This window comes from Silurus aristotelis (genome assembly GCF_946808225.1).
Source record: "Silurus aristotelis genome assembly, chromosome: 10".
Lineage (NCBI taxonomy): Eukaryota > Metazoa > Chordata > Actinopteri > Siluriformes > Siluridae > Silurus > Silurus aristotelis.
Window position 1 is genome coordinate 23,350,022 of NC_139583.1, and position 13,553 is coordinate 23,363,574.

Here is a 13,553-nt window from a genome sequence, read left to right on the forward strand (position 1 = left end):
CAAAGTTGATTAATTGTAGAGCGACAGAATTTGTGGTATTTGTGCATATGTCCAAAGAAAACATTCCATTTCCATGTTGGCACACCTTTCCTGCTATAAAAGTCCCAACTCTCCTGGGAAAGCTTACCTCTGCGGTGGATTTGTGTTGATTCAGCCACAAAAATATGTGTGAGGCCAGGTACTGAAGGAGACCTGGGGTGCAGTCAGGCTTCCATTTCATCTCAAAGCTGTTCACTGGAATTAACGGAGGTCTAAAACTATTTCATGTACTCTGGGTTATTTACACTGTTAAAGAGTTGGTCATGCTAAACATAGACAAAGTCAATGAATTGGACGTATGATAGAGTATTTATGTGCCAAACACACTCCTTCCCGGTTCGTATAAATGTTTTATTTATTTATTTTTTTAAGTATGGCCCTTCATGACATCACGAAGAACAGGCACTTTCCCAGCCCAGAACCAGAGCGAGAGCAAGAGCACGCCTATCAACATGCTTCATTCGATTATGGAAGTCATTGGCAGCATTGCACAGGACTTGCATGAGAAGATGTTGGTTAAGATGTTGAACTTTGGATGTTGGGCTTCTGATCCAAAGGTCTTGAGTTCAAATCCCAGCACAACCAAGCTGCCACTGTTGGGCCCTCAAACAAGGCCCTTAAAACTAAAAAAGTGGTTGTATTAATAAGATAATTGTTAAGTCGGTCTAAATAAGAGCATCTGCCAAAATGCAATAAATATAAATGCAAAACGTCTCCATACATGTCTGTGTAGTCGTTGTTCCGATTCTAGATCAAATATGCACAACTGGATCTGATTGTTACCCATAATTAATTGAAGACTATAAAGTTTTTGGTCCTGCATTATTTATAGCAATGTCACAGCTCGCAGATAATCGCTACGCAAAAGCTGAACGCCTACGCGACACTTTAGCGCCGCCCACAGCTCGGCTGTTTTCGGAAAGAAGAGTAAAAAGCTGTATCTTTCTTTTATAAATCTGATCAAACTTAAGACTGTTCAGAGATATAAAGAATGCAAAAACACTCTTTAGGTACTCAGGATTAAAAAGATTGACTGAAACTGTGTTATGTCCCATTTAAGGTCAAAACTCTGTGCAGGCCACGGGTTCTTCTACTCTGACTTTAGAAAAAAAAAACAAAAAAAACCCTGCGATCATGGATCACCGCTTACATCCAAAATTCCAAAATTGTGTTTTCAGCTTTGAAGCAGGAATATCAACATATGGGTGTGACAGACAGATGTCCACAAACTTTTGACCATATACAGTACAGTATTTTTTTTTCACAAACAGCAAAATTAGATTGATTGCTCTGCTTGGTGATTCCTCCAACACCAACACGTCTATTCTTGCCCTTCTTGATACTAATAGGTTTTCCATAAACACCCTTCAGTCATGAATTTAAACTATTTCAGACATTCAACCTTGCTGTGACCTTAACCCCGTTTGGATTCAATCCAAACTCGAATCTGCTGGTTACAACCATAATTCAACTGCAAGCCCACAAACGTTCAACAGCTCATCTTTAGGTAACATATAAAAGACTGATGCATGGATAACCTAAAAAAAAAAAAACCCATAAGATTCAGCATAAAAAAATATTACATGAGACTTTTGCTTTACTCAGCATCTTTTTTTTCGTGTTTTTTTCTTAGAGGTTTTATGATAAATTTCTATGCAACCACTCGAACACGTAAGGTACAATCCAGGGCGAGGTGTGCGTTGCATGATTTTAATGCATCATGTGGAGGCAAAGAACTCCCCGAGAGAAATAGTTGTGAAAGGAAGGAGGAAGACAGTGAACAATGACTTTCTTGGTAGGCTACTGTTTAGATACAAGCCTTGTAACAGACACTGTCTTTAATTAAAGCCTGTGTAAAGTTCATTAGTTTCAGTGTAGACACCTGCGGCTTATAGACAGGTGCGGCGTATTTATGTTCAAAATAAAAATCTTTGTCGAATTCAGTGGGTGTGGCTTAAATTTGGGTGCGCTTAATAGTCTAGAAATTACGGTAAATAGGTCAAAACCAAATGCAGGGATAAAATTGTGATGATGAATTACATTTAACTGAATACTTAAAACTACAAATAAAAATCCCTTAGCAAAGAAGAGGATATTAAATGTGTTTATCATTTAGTTACACGCAACTCATATCTCACACTCATGTTTGAGGCAAGTTTATGGTCAAAGAAATAGTGCTACATATTTGTACTAAACTGGTTCACTGTTTAATAGGTCACACGCAAGAATCACAGTTTAGGGCTGCCTAAGAATAGTCAAAACCATGGTCATGCTAATCAGGGTTGTTCTGCCAATGTAGCAACAAAATCACGCTTTCAAATCAAAATCATTCTTCCTTATGCCTTATATCCTAAGCTACTTTGTATTAGCGAAGACTCTTTCGATCAGCTGAGCGAGGAGCTTAATCAAAAAACAAAGAGACTCAAAGGCACTCATAGTTTTGTTGCCCTTGTTGGAAAATAGCTGGATGGAAGATTAGTGCTGGAAAATAGCTTTGGGTTGAGCAACACCTAAACAATAAACACAAAGTGACGCTGTCTGCTTACACTGATTTGCAGGGAAAAATAGGGGGGAGGAAAAAAGGGAAAAGACAAGAAAATACAATGCCTTCCTTGTCTTTCTAGCTAAACAAAAACAGGAGAAAGTGTAATCATACAAAAATAAAGACTCTCACAGCTACAAATCCGAGGAGTAACAGTCATTACAGTTATCAGGCATCTACAAAGTACAGGGGGTTTAAATCAGTGGTCCCCAACACCTGGGCCACACAGAAAGAATACATAACTTACATCATTTCTGGTTTTTTTTTTATATACACATCTGTCTATGGCTCACTCTTGATGCATGTTATGATGCTTGGCTCGGTCACATGTCTTGCCTACAACCGCTACCTTCTTAAAGTGGCTGCTCTGTCCGCTGACACATAATACGTTACCATTAAATTCAAACCCCTACTTGTGTTTATTATTATATTTATAAAATACCAGTTTTTATGTGTTCGTATCATTTTATTTTGTTGTATTTATCCACCACACCTTAAAGGCCGGTCTGTGAAAATACTGTCTGACATTAATCCAGTCCGTGGCGCAAAAAAGGTTGGGGACCACTGGTCTAAATTATCAAACTTTTTGCCCCCCCTGTTCCACCCCACTTACTGTCAATCACATCAGCAAAAATGATAAAGAAACTGCTGACAAGATGCAGAGGGGTGACAGATGAAGAGCAATTTAAAATTGCTTAAAAGGCACAAGAATAGATTGAATGAGATGAAAGCCTTGTATGAAGATGTGCAATAAATAGTAAGGTGATTGACAGGCATGGAAGTGAAAAAAAAAAAAAGTTTCATGTTTACATATTTTCACAAAGTTTTATTTAATATTTTTTGAAAATAAAAGATGTTTGTTGGTGCTTCGTTTTGCATTCTGTGTACATCTGAGAAACCACGGTTCTTGACAAGTACATATGCAACGAAGAAAAGACTGCAAAGGAATCTGATGAAGAATTTCGCAGTATAAAAAAGAATAAAGTTTGCAATTAGAGCGCTGCACTGGTTTACAGTACAATACCAAAAAATAAGATAAGATAAGATAAGATAAGATAAGATAAGATAAGATAAACCTTTATTCGTCCCACAGTGGGGAAATGCAGCAAAGAAAAAGAAATGTGCAAAGAAAAATTTTTTTTTAAAAACCTAACAGTATAAACAACACAATCCATAAATACAAAGGAAGAAAAAGAGACCACGAATAGGGAGTTACACTATCAGACATATTGCACATGGGTAATATTGCACGGTTTTAAATGATTGTTACTGCACATAAAAAACTGTTATTATTGCACAGTTAAACAGTAATAACAGTGTATGTGATGGTGACTGGTTCACTGGGAGCAGCTCTGAGTGTAAAGTCTTGTAAAGGGAGAAAAGACCTTCAGTATCGCTCCTTTAGACACTTAGGATGTAACAGTGTGTCACTGAAGGAGCTGCTCAAAGCTGAAACTGTCCCACACAGAAGGTGAGAGTCGTTCTCCAGCAATGATGATAGTTTAGCTACCATCCTCCTTTACAGTAAATATGTGCTTTGTGGAAAATGGCCGACTCACCTTAATTAATTATGATAAATCCATTCTTATACAATTGAGGCTTTATGATGTACATTTTTTATAATAGAGCTCCAAAATCGGCTGAAGTGCTTGCATTATTTTTTCTCGGGCACTATACAGGTAGTCTTGTAGGAGATACGTAAGTCAAAAATGGTGCTATGACAGTGACAGGAGTTTTTAATTTCTGCTCAAAATGATGGCTTTTCTCTTCCTTTTTTCAACACCAGCAGGAGATACACTTGGCGCTTGGAAGACTTGCTTTTATCACAAAATTGTTTTTTGAAACCGTTTAAAACAGAAAAAAATACACACTAAGACAACTTCACTCCGTCGACCGCTAGCTAGAGTGGGGCATCTCACAGGGATACGCTCATGCCGGCTGCGCGTTAAACGTATCGTATATCGTTACAATTTTGACGTATCGCTCTCGTCATCGCAAGATCGAAAAATGGTGAGTCGAAGCATCGTAACTCGGGGTAACCATCTGTAGTTTGCAATGGAGCAGAGCTGGTGTCTTGAAAACGATCAAAAAGCTCTTTTCGAATGTTATAATGTAGTTGTGTAACAATATTACCTACAATGTGTGTCATTTGTCACAAAACCACACTATAGCAGTTGAAAAGTATCCTTCAAAAGACACGGGCCCTGCTTAACTGCAATATTGCCCGAGAAAGTGGAATGCAAGCACTTAAGCCAATTTTAAAGCTATATTTAATGTTCTAATGTACAACATAAACCACACAGAAGGCACTCAGGCACAGCTACAGAACTAATGTCCCAGTTAGTCATTTTGTATTAGTTAATGTTTATTCAATTACATTTTTTTGGAGAATTTATACATGTATTTATTGTATATATATATATATATGTGAAACCCACTTATCTCGACCTCGGTTAACTCGACAACCCTATTAAGTCGACGTTTTTGAGTTGGAACCGCCAAATTCTCGCTTTGTCTAAGCATTTTTTATCGGTTATGTCGATTTTTTATAATGTCGCCGAACCCTGATATCTCGAGCACAAGGGGGGAAAAATTTGCCATTTAACGTCGGTTATCTCGATCGGCACGGTGCAGCCGCAGAAGAACTCGCGAAAGTGGCGGAAAAATCAAGCCTTACAGATGCTACAGGTGTTTTATTGTATACTGGTGAATCTCTGCTGTTAGTTAGTGCACATATGCCTTTTGTTGTTAAATGTTATGCGATGAACGGGAGGCAATGGTAGGAGCGCTGCACGGAACGTGGGATGTTGTGTAAAAAAAACCTCAAAAAACACGTGCATGCACATTCTTATTTATTAACGCACATCATGTACATAAAGAAATTTCAAGCACGTTAATATATTGCCACCATATTGATTTTCGCTAATCTCGATATATATATATATATATATATATATATATATATTGCAAAGCTGTAGTACAATGCGTTTACAATAGCACACCTCAGTTCCTTTTGTGCAAACAAAAAATGCACTTTGCGGTATACAGTCTTTTCATTTATTGCTCTTTCTACATTCAGATTTTGGTTCAAATAAAGCTTTTGTATATAGTTTTTGCTATTAAAAAAAAAACACAACTAGGTCTCTCTGAAGCTCATTCAATAAGCTTCAGATTTGCTAAATTCTTCATTCAGTTGAACTTAGTTAAACTCCAACTCCAGTTGCTTAAACTTATAGTTTGCACCTGACTTACAACTGAGGCAGACTCTAACACACGCATGTAGCTTCATGTAGTTGAAGCAGTTGAGTTAAAAGCTTGAGGGCTTGACATTCCCAGCTTTGACTTTCTGTGAACTCGACTAGGAATAGCTCAGGGTAAAAACTAAATGTATACAATTTTTATCTTACCCCAAATATAGGCAGTCAGCCAAAAAACACAATATAGACAAAGAATTGAAACACCTGTCCTTTACTACCATATGGAGTTCTTCCACAAACTGTTTGGACTGCATGCACAAAGTTGTATCAGGTGTATTTGAATACGGTAGCATGACATTTTCTCTTCACTCAGACCCAAACCTGTTCCAGCATGACAATGTCTCTGTGCACAAAGCCAGTTTAATGAACATATGGTTTACATGGGTTTTAGTAAAAGATCTTGGTTACGCTGTTATAAAACTCTGACCTCAACCCTACTGAACCCCTCTGGGTTGACTTTGAATGCTAAATGCATCCCAGGCCTCCTCGGCCCATTTTTACAGACGCACCTCCTGCTAAAATCTGGAGCGCTCTGGACAGGTAAACACTATAGACGCCTGTTTCCTCTACATACAATAATTTTTTGCCTAGTTTTAATTTAGGAATTGCGACAAAAATCTAAATCAGGCAAACTTTCTTTTGTTGTTGTATGAAAGTGTTAATGGGCTTTCATTACTGGCCAACAAAAGAAAGTTTGTCTGATTTCTGAAGACAGAAGATGGTGCAAAATTAAAAATGGAGGAACAGGGAGAAAACAGTGATGGGCGAGGAAAATATTTGTATATTTAGTATTGCCTCTTTATTAAAGAAAAGCTTCTTATCCGATTAATCGATGGAATAATCGGAAGAAAAATCGATTACTTAAATAATCGATAAATGCATTCCCAGTTCCGAATAAGTTAACATTAATGCGCTCTTTCTATTGCATCTAGTGCAATAGATTTACAGGTAGTCCCCAAGGTACTATGGTTTCATCTTTTTTCAATTTTGCAATGTCGATAGTGCTACAAATTTATTTATGATTATTTTTTACATTTTTTTTATAATTTTGTACTTTTTTATGTACGTTGGGACGCTTTCAGGATGTACACATTTCCTGCCTTGTGAGATGTCTTACTCTCACAAGGGGTCAACAGAGTTTAGACATCTCCGTGTCAGTATGTGTATTTTTTCTGTTATTGGCGTTTCAAAGCCCAATTTCAAAGTCCAGCTCCGCCTTCCATTGCAAACTGCCGCTCGTGTATACGCCCATTACCACATACATGCTGTAAATACTGTAAAAGATATACATTACGGTAGTATAAATTGCTGTGTTTTGCTTAAATATGTACTGGGATTTGTTAAATTATTAACAAATTACAGTATACTACCCAACACTGATCAGCGTTATTTGAGACTTGTGGGTACGCTAGGTCATGCCTTGACATTCAATTTATGATGGGTCCATGTAACGCATCTCCGGGACTTTTTACTTTGTGGGTCAAACACACACACACAAATATATATATATATATAATAACCTTAAGAAAAGCGGTTGTGCCACTGCGCTTGAGCATCTGGACGCATAAAACCCTCTGGCATTGCTTTTATATTTTCTTGTATTAAGGTCTTATATCACACACACACACACACACACACACACACACACACACACACACACACACACACACACACGCACGCAGTTCCGGACACTTTAATAAACCTCTATATTAACACACTAACTTATAAACAACAGTAACCATAGTAGCATACAGTCCCAGTCACATGCAGACTGAGGCTGCTGTTGTAAACATTTCTAACAACACTGCTGATCTAAATGGATGATTTCTGCATTTAAATGAACATATACAGTGAATATGGTCATTTTGATAAAGGGTCCAAAACACAAGATGAATTTGACAAACTTGAGAAAACATTGAAAATATCACAGAAAAATGGCGCAAGAAAGTAAGGCGAACAACCTCATAATGTTCATTCTTTAAAATGTACATGTAAATGTAATATTTATAATCTATAGACGGAAAACGTTTGATACCATTAAAACATTCAGTGCAAGAAACATTATTTGGCATCTACATCCTCTTCAGTGCTTCACCAAAACCAGACCACTTTTGGGCTGAGGGAAAGTTTTTTTAGCTGCACCATTCCTTTACACCCCTGATCAGCCATTTTCCAAACAAAACTCTTAGAAGACATAGCAAGCAGCGAACCAGCACAGCAAAGGCACGCCAGCTGGCTGCCGAACACTGAGAATAAATATGCGAAGTTTGTTTGAGCATGTTACTGGAAAGTGAGATGCTGATGTGGAAGAAAGCTGAAATTGTAACAACGAGCGCATGTGTGAAAAGAACCTACATCAGGACAATGGAATTTAGAAACCTAAAAAACGAAAATGTTATTAATTAACATCGTGCCTTCATGTAGTTCATTTCAATAAGATCAATTCATTCGATCGTGCTTCATGAGCACCAGAAGTACTTGGGTTCAGTTTCCACGGATATCCTTGTATGCAATTTCAGCAATAAAAGTACATTTTTGTAAAAAGGAAACAAATTACTACACAAATTTATTAGTTCATTTATTACAGAGCAGCGGTGTTGAATCCTCGATCGTGATTGGTCAGAAGGTGTCGGCTAATTAACGCCACCGCTCACAGTTTAAAGTTGATGCGTTCGTTCTAAAACGTTAGCGTTTCTATAGTAACAATGAATTCACAGCGTCCCGTATGGGTATAGCAGAAAATACCAGGTAACATAATTGTAAATGTTCCACCACATTTAACGACTAGAAAAGTTCAAAATGTGGAAGAACGTGCTGTTATAGGAAAAATGGTTTGCTTTAGGAATCGCATCAAACCAACCTTCAGTGGATGATTTCCTATGAAAACATGCCCTGTTGTGTTTTCTTTTTAGAACAACCTGAATACGCTGAGATGATTGTTAGCAGATATATCCAGATAAGGCGGGGCGTAGTGTACAAGCGTATGAGAAAAAACTTAATTCACTCCGAAAAATGCAGGCGAGATAATAATGTTTTAAAGAGTCATCAATATTAGTTATGTGCAAGTTGGATATTTTCCAAAAACAATAACCAGAAAACATGTCCATGCAGAACATCTTGTAAATGAGCTAATCTGACCTACGACCACAGAGTATCTAAAGCAGACCACATGTCTGGCTCTGTTTAATCGTATAAGCTGGAGTGAGCGACTGCTTGCTGTTTACTTACCTGAACTGGGTGCAGACACAAACAAGCATGTGTGTGTGTGTGTGTGTGTGTGTGTGTGAGGTCTAGCCACAAAATACAGCGGATACATGTGAAAGTGCCTCACCATGCCAAGAAAAGCAACTCTCCATGGATAGAAGCGTGGCAGTGGGTCTTCAAAAAAACAATATCATAAAATGCATATCTGTTATATAAGGAAACGTGCTAGCGGTACAGCGCATCAGACACAAAAGGGACAAAACTTTGTAGAAGCCTGACCATAAGATTGTGTGCTTTTCGCACACCCCATTCCACATTTAACCTCCACTCTTCTGGGAAGATGTTCCACTAGATGTTGTGGTGGAGATTTGTGCTCATGCAGCCACAAGAATTGTAGTAAATCCAGGTACTAATTTAAGGTGAAGGGGTGCAGTCTGGGTTCCAATTCATCTCTGATCTCTGATGTTTAACAGGGCTGAGGTCAGAGCTCTGTAGTAAATCACTCAAAACCAATCTAATACATCCAAAGACATCCTATACACTTATGACCTTCCTACTATCTGGTAACAATTGAGATGGAAATCAGGTCAGGTGTCCCAATACATTTGTCCATATAATGCATGTTTAAAGTGCACTCTCAGAAAAAAATGGATGGATGGATGGATGGATGGATGGATGGATGGATGGATGGATGGATGGATGGATGGATGGATGGATGGATGGATAGATAGATAGATAGATAGATAGATAGATAGATAGATAGATAGATAGATAGATAGATAGATAGATAGATAGATAGATCTTTATTGTAATTGCATTGTACAGCAACGAAATGCAGTTTCGCATCTACCAGAAGTGCAAAATGTAGCAATTGTGCAAAGTGACAAGTGCAGATAAATATGTAAGTATATGTAATTCATGTACACACACATATATAAACGTACAGTGAATAAATATAAAGGCTATGGCAGTGATGTGTTGTAAAGGTACCACAAGTAAAAGGGTATAAGTCTAAGAAGCTAGCAGGAACAAAAGCTATTGCCTCCAGAGAGAGAGAGAGAAAAAAAGAAGAATTATTACAGCACTAAGCTGCCTATTTGCTACTATAGTTCTTTGTAAAGTTCATGTACTGTCAGTAGGTCTCAAAGTTATCCCAAGAAACAATCAGGCTAATAAGACAAATCTTGCAGGGTGAGGGACAAAGAAAATTTGCCTCAAATACCCTAATACATGTCTGTGTAGGAAATGACTCGATGCTTATATCATAAATAACTAATGCAGCCTTGATGACTCGATTTTGTAGGTAAAATTATGCTCGCTGCAGCTCACGTGGGAACAGTCAGGTTTAGAAAGAATGGTGCGAAACACAAAAAACATTCAGAAAGCAGCAGTTGAGAATGCGAATGGCCTGATTAGTTTAAGCAGACGAGAAAGTGATGGTACCTCAAATAACCAGCAGAAAAGCACAAGTGGATGAGCACAAGACCACATCCATGTTTGACTCTTTTCAACCAAAAACAAGAAACAAGCGGACAGCAACAAGGAAGTCGAAGACAGGAAAAAGGACGGGTGATCTTTTTGTGGTGACCAAGTGTTCAGAGATGCTTTTCTGCACACCACGTTTGTAGAGTGGTTGTTTTACTTCCTGTATAAATTCTGTATAAACTATCCTATTTTTTTATTCCTTTATAATATAATGCTCAATATAATCACGTTTATATTACTGAGAGGAAAAAAAAATAATTTTATATATATATATATATATATATATATATATATATATATATATATATATATATATATATATATATATATATATATATATTATTTTAATCGTTGTCTACTGCCAGAAGATCAATTGTTAACCAATGAACTTAATCTTTAATTATGTCCACAATTCACCCGTATACTATTTTACCATTTTTTGGCTTTCTTACCTCATTGAGACAGCATTTAAGAAAAGCGATAACCAAAGTTTTCCCTCCAAGAAGGATCAATTTTTTAAAATGTCGCTTTCAAGTTGTCATGCAGACTGAGAAAATGGAACAAAAACAATGACATTTTTATAGCTATGTGACTCATACAACTTGCAACAAACGAGATGCTGATGACATTTTTTGCTGACTTTGCAACCTTACAGTGTTACCAACGGCAACTACTTTTGTCAACAATTGTCATGTTCATTCAAAGCAAACCAAATAGAATAGCAAACCAAAGTTCTGTACGTTTTGTATGCAATGTAGCGATATATAAGCTATATACAGTATTTTCAGATATTTCAGTGTGAACGATTCGTTTTTGGAAAACGCTTGAAAGTGTTGTCACGGATAAAACAGATCACGTGGGGTTTTTTTTGGGTGAGTGCCGTACAAAACAACTGAAATGGGAATTAAAAATCTCAGTAAAAAAAAAAAATGGAATCTCGAAATAAAAAAGGGAACGCGTTTCTTATCGTTCACGTCAAATCTGCAATTTATGCGTTATTTTATCTTTTCCTTATGTGGCCTTATTTTCCCAGTAGGGATTAACATAGCTGTGTTATTTCATTATATCGTACTTCAATTTCATCCAAAATAAATTATAAATGAAGGATCGCTAAAACTAGCCCAATCTGACTAGTCCTGATTAGCCCAACCTCTCTCTCTCTGTCTGTCTGTCTGTCTGTCTGTCTGTCTGTCTGTCTGTCTGTCTGTCTGTCTGTCTGTCTGGTTAAACATGCTCCTAAGGTGCCAGTGATCCTGTTCCTTTCTTTTCAGATCTGCCTGATTCCTTCTAACTCCCTACTTCTGGATGGAGTTCTCTTCAATTGGAGACCACAAGGTGCAGCTGTAGATGGTTCCACAATATATCTTAGGACTGCAATATAAGCGAAGATCACTGAGGACACCTCAACAATGATGAAGCTATGATGAATGAATGTCTGTGCCACCCAGAAGAGGTCTGGTTTTGCTCATGGTTTCTTTCTCATACCATCTCAGGGAGTTTTTCCTTGCTGTTGTCACCACTGGCTCGCTCTTTAGGGATGAACTGATAAGGGATAAAATTATAGGTAGTAACTATTATAGGTTCATATTTTATAACCTATTTATTGCCGTGAAGCCACTTTGGGACAATGTCCATTGTTAAAAGCGCTCTACAAATAAATGTGAATTGAATTTTAAAAAAAAAAGACCTGCCAAATAAACACATTCAGGTCGGATATCATTCACTCAAATGATCAGACCTGTCATATGATTACATTTACACTCCATCCATCCATCCAGATGCATAACATTAAATCCAAGCTGAGGATCATTTCTCCCTAAATGACTTTCACCAATTCCCCTCCTGTCCTACAGAGTAAGTGCCAAGCCTGGCTCATTCCTCACTCTTTCACCAACAGGGCTCTTATTCTTCTCTGCTTTCCCGCAAAGAGTCTGTCTGTCTGGTTGACCTGAGAAACCCTGCAGACCTCCTCAGAGAGAAAGAAAAAAAGAAACAGCAAAAGAAAAACACTTCAGATTTGCACATGCCAACCCTACACCCAATCCTATCCATATATAGCAAAGATCTTTCCCATTTCCATCATGTGTTTAGCATTTGAAAGGGACTAAGATTTATGTTTCATCTCAAGCTATAGACTGTAAACATCCTTTATTTTATTTCCATTTAATCCAAACCGGTTTCCTAAACAATAAACCAGGCTGTGTGAATGGCAAGAATGTCACATGATGAGATTTAAAGACTAATAATAATAATAATGATAACGTGCCCCCCCCCCCCCAAACAAGTGTCTTCTAAGGACAGAGAATGAAAATCTTACCCAAAATCATCGTCCATTGACTTGAAGAAAAATTTATAGTTGGGTTTATTGAGGACTTGCTTAAAGTGTGCCAGAGTGACTTCTTCGGCCGGGACTGACACTTTGACCAGGTACGGAGTCTCCTGGTCGTCCAGGTGGTAGATAATTTTCGTCTCCCCCATTGCGGCCCGCTGGGGTGGAGAAGGCCGGGAGCATCGGGACTCGCGTACCTCCCGAAGCCGCTCCTGGGCGCCGGGACGCCGGTGAAGGCTGGTCCGGTAAACCGCTGAGCTCTTTTCAGTGGAATTCTGCGCTGCAACACTTTTTTTTTTTTTTTTTTTTTTTTTTAGAATATTACAGTTGAAATATCCACGGAATAAACTTCAGTCTTTAGGGTAAAATAATATATTTTTTAATATTCCTACAAATGTTTGATAATGTCAGCCGTTTTTGTTGATAAATCCGTTTACTTTATATAACAATACACCGTAATAAACTACAAGCAATTCCTAATAGCCTGTAAACTTGTACTGGAATTCTTATACTATCTAACTGATATAAAAACGTATATGTTTAATAAAAACTGCGAACGAAACGAACATGCTAAATCATCTGGTATTGTAATAATCTTTTGCTTTGGTATTGTCCGGAGAAGCAGCAGCGACAGCAGCAACAACAACAGCGGTCCGCTTCACAACGGACTCTGCGTGAACAAGACTGCGTTCCCTCT

At 37.8% G+C, this 13,553-nt stretch overlaps 1 protein-coding gene across 2 annotated transcripts in view; it reads right to left on the reverse strand.

Annotated features, from left to right (window-relative positions):
- Positions 1-13,553, reverse strand: part of dvl3b (dishevelled segment polarity protein 3b) — a 57,471-nt gene extending 43,918 nt beyond the window's left edge. The window contains exon 1 of one of the 2 annotated variants that reach the window (XM_083552973.1): positions 12,845-13,553. In XM_083552973.1, coding sequence (XP_083409099.1) covers positions 12,845-13,005 — 161 coding nt within the window. In that variant the 5' untranslated portion in view covers positions 13,006-13,553. The remainder of the gene's footprint in view (positions 1-12,844) is intronic. The other variant, XM_083552974.1, reaches the window with a different exon arrangement.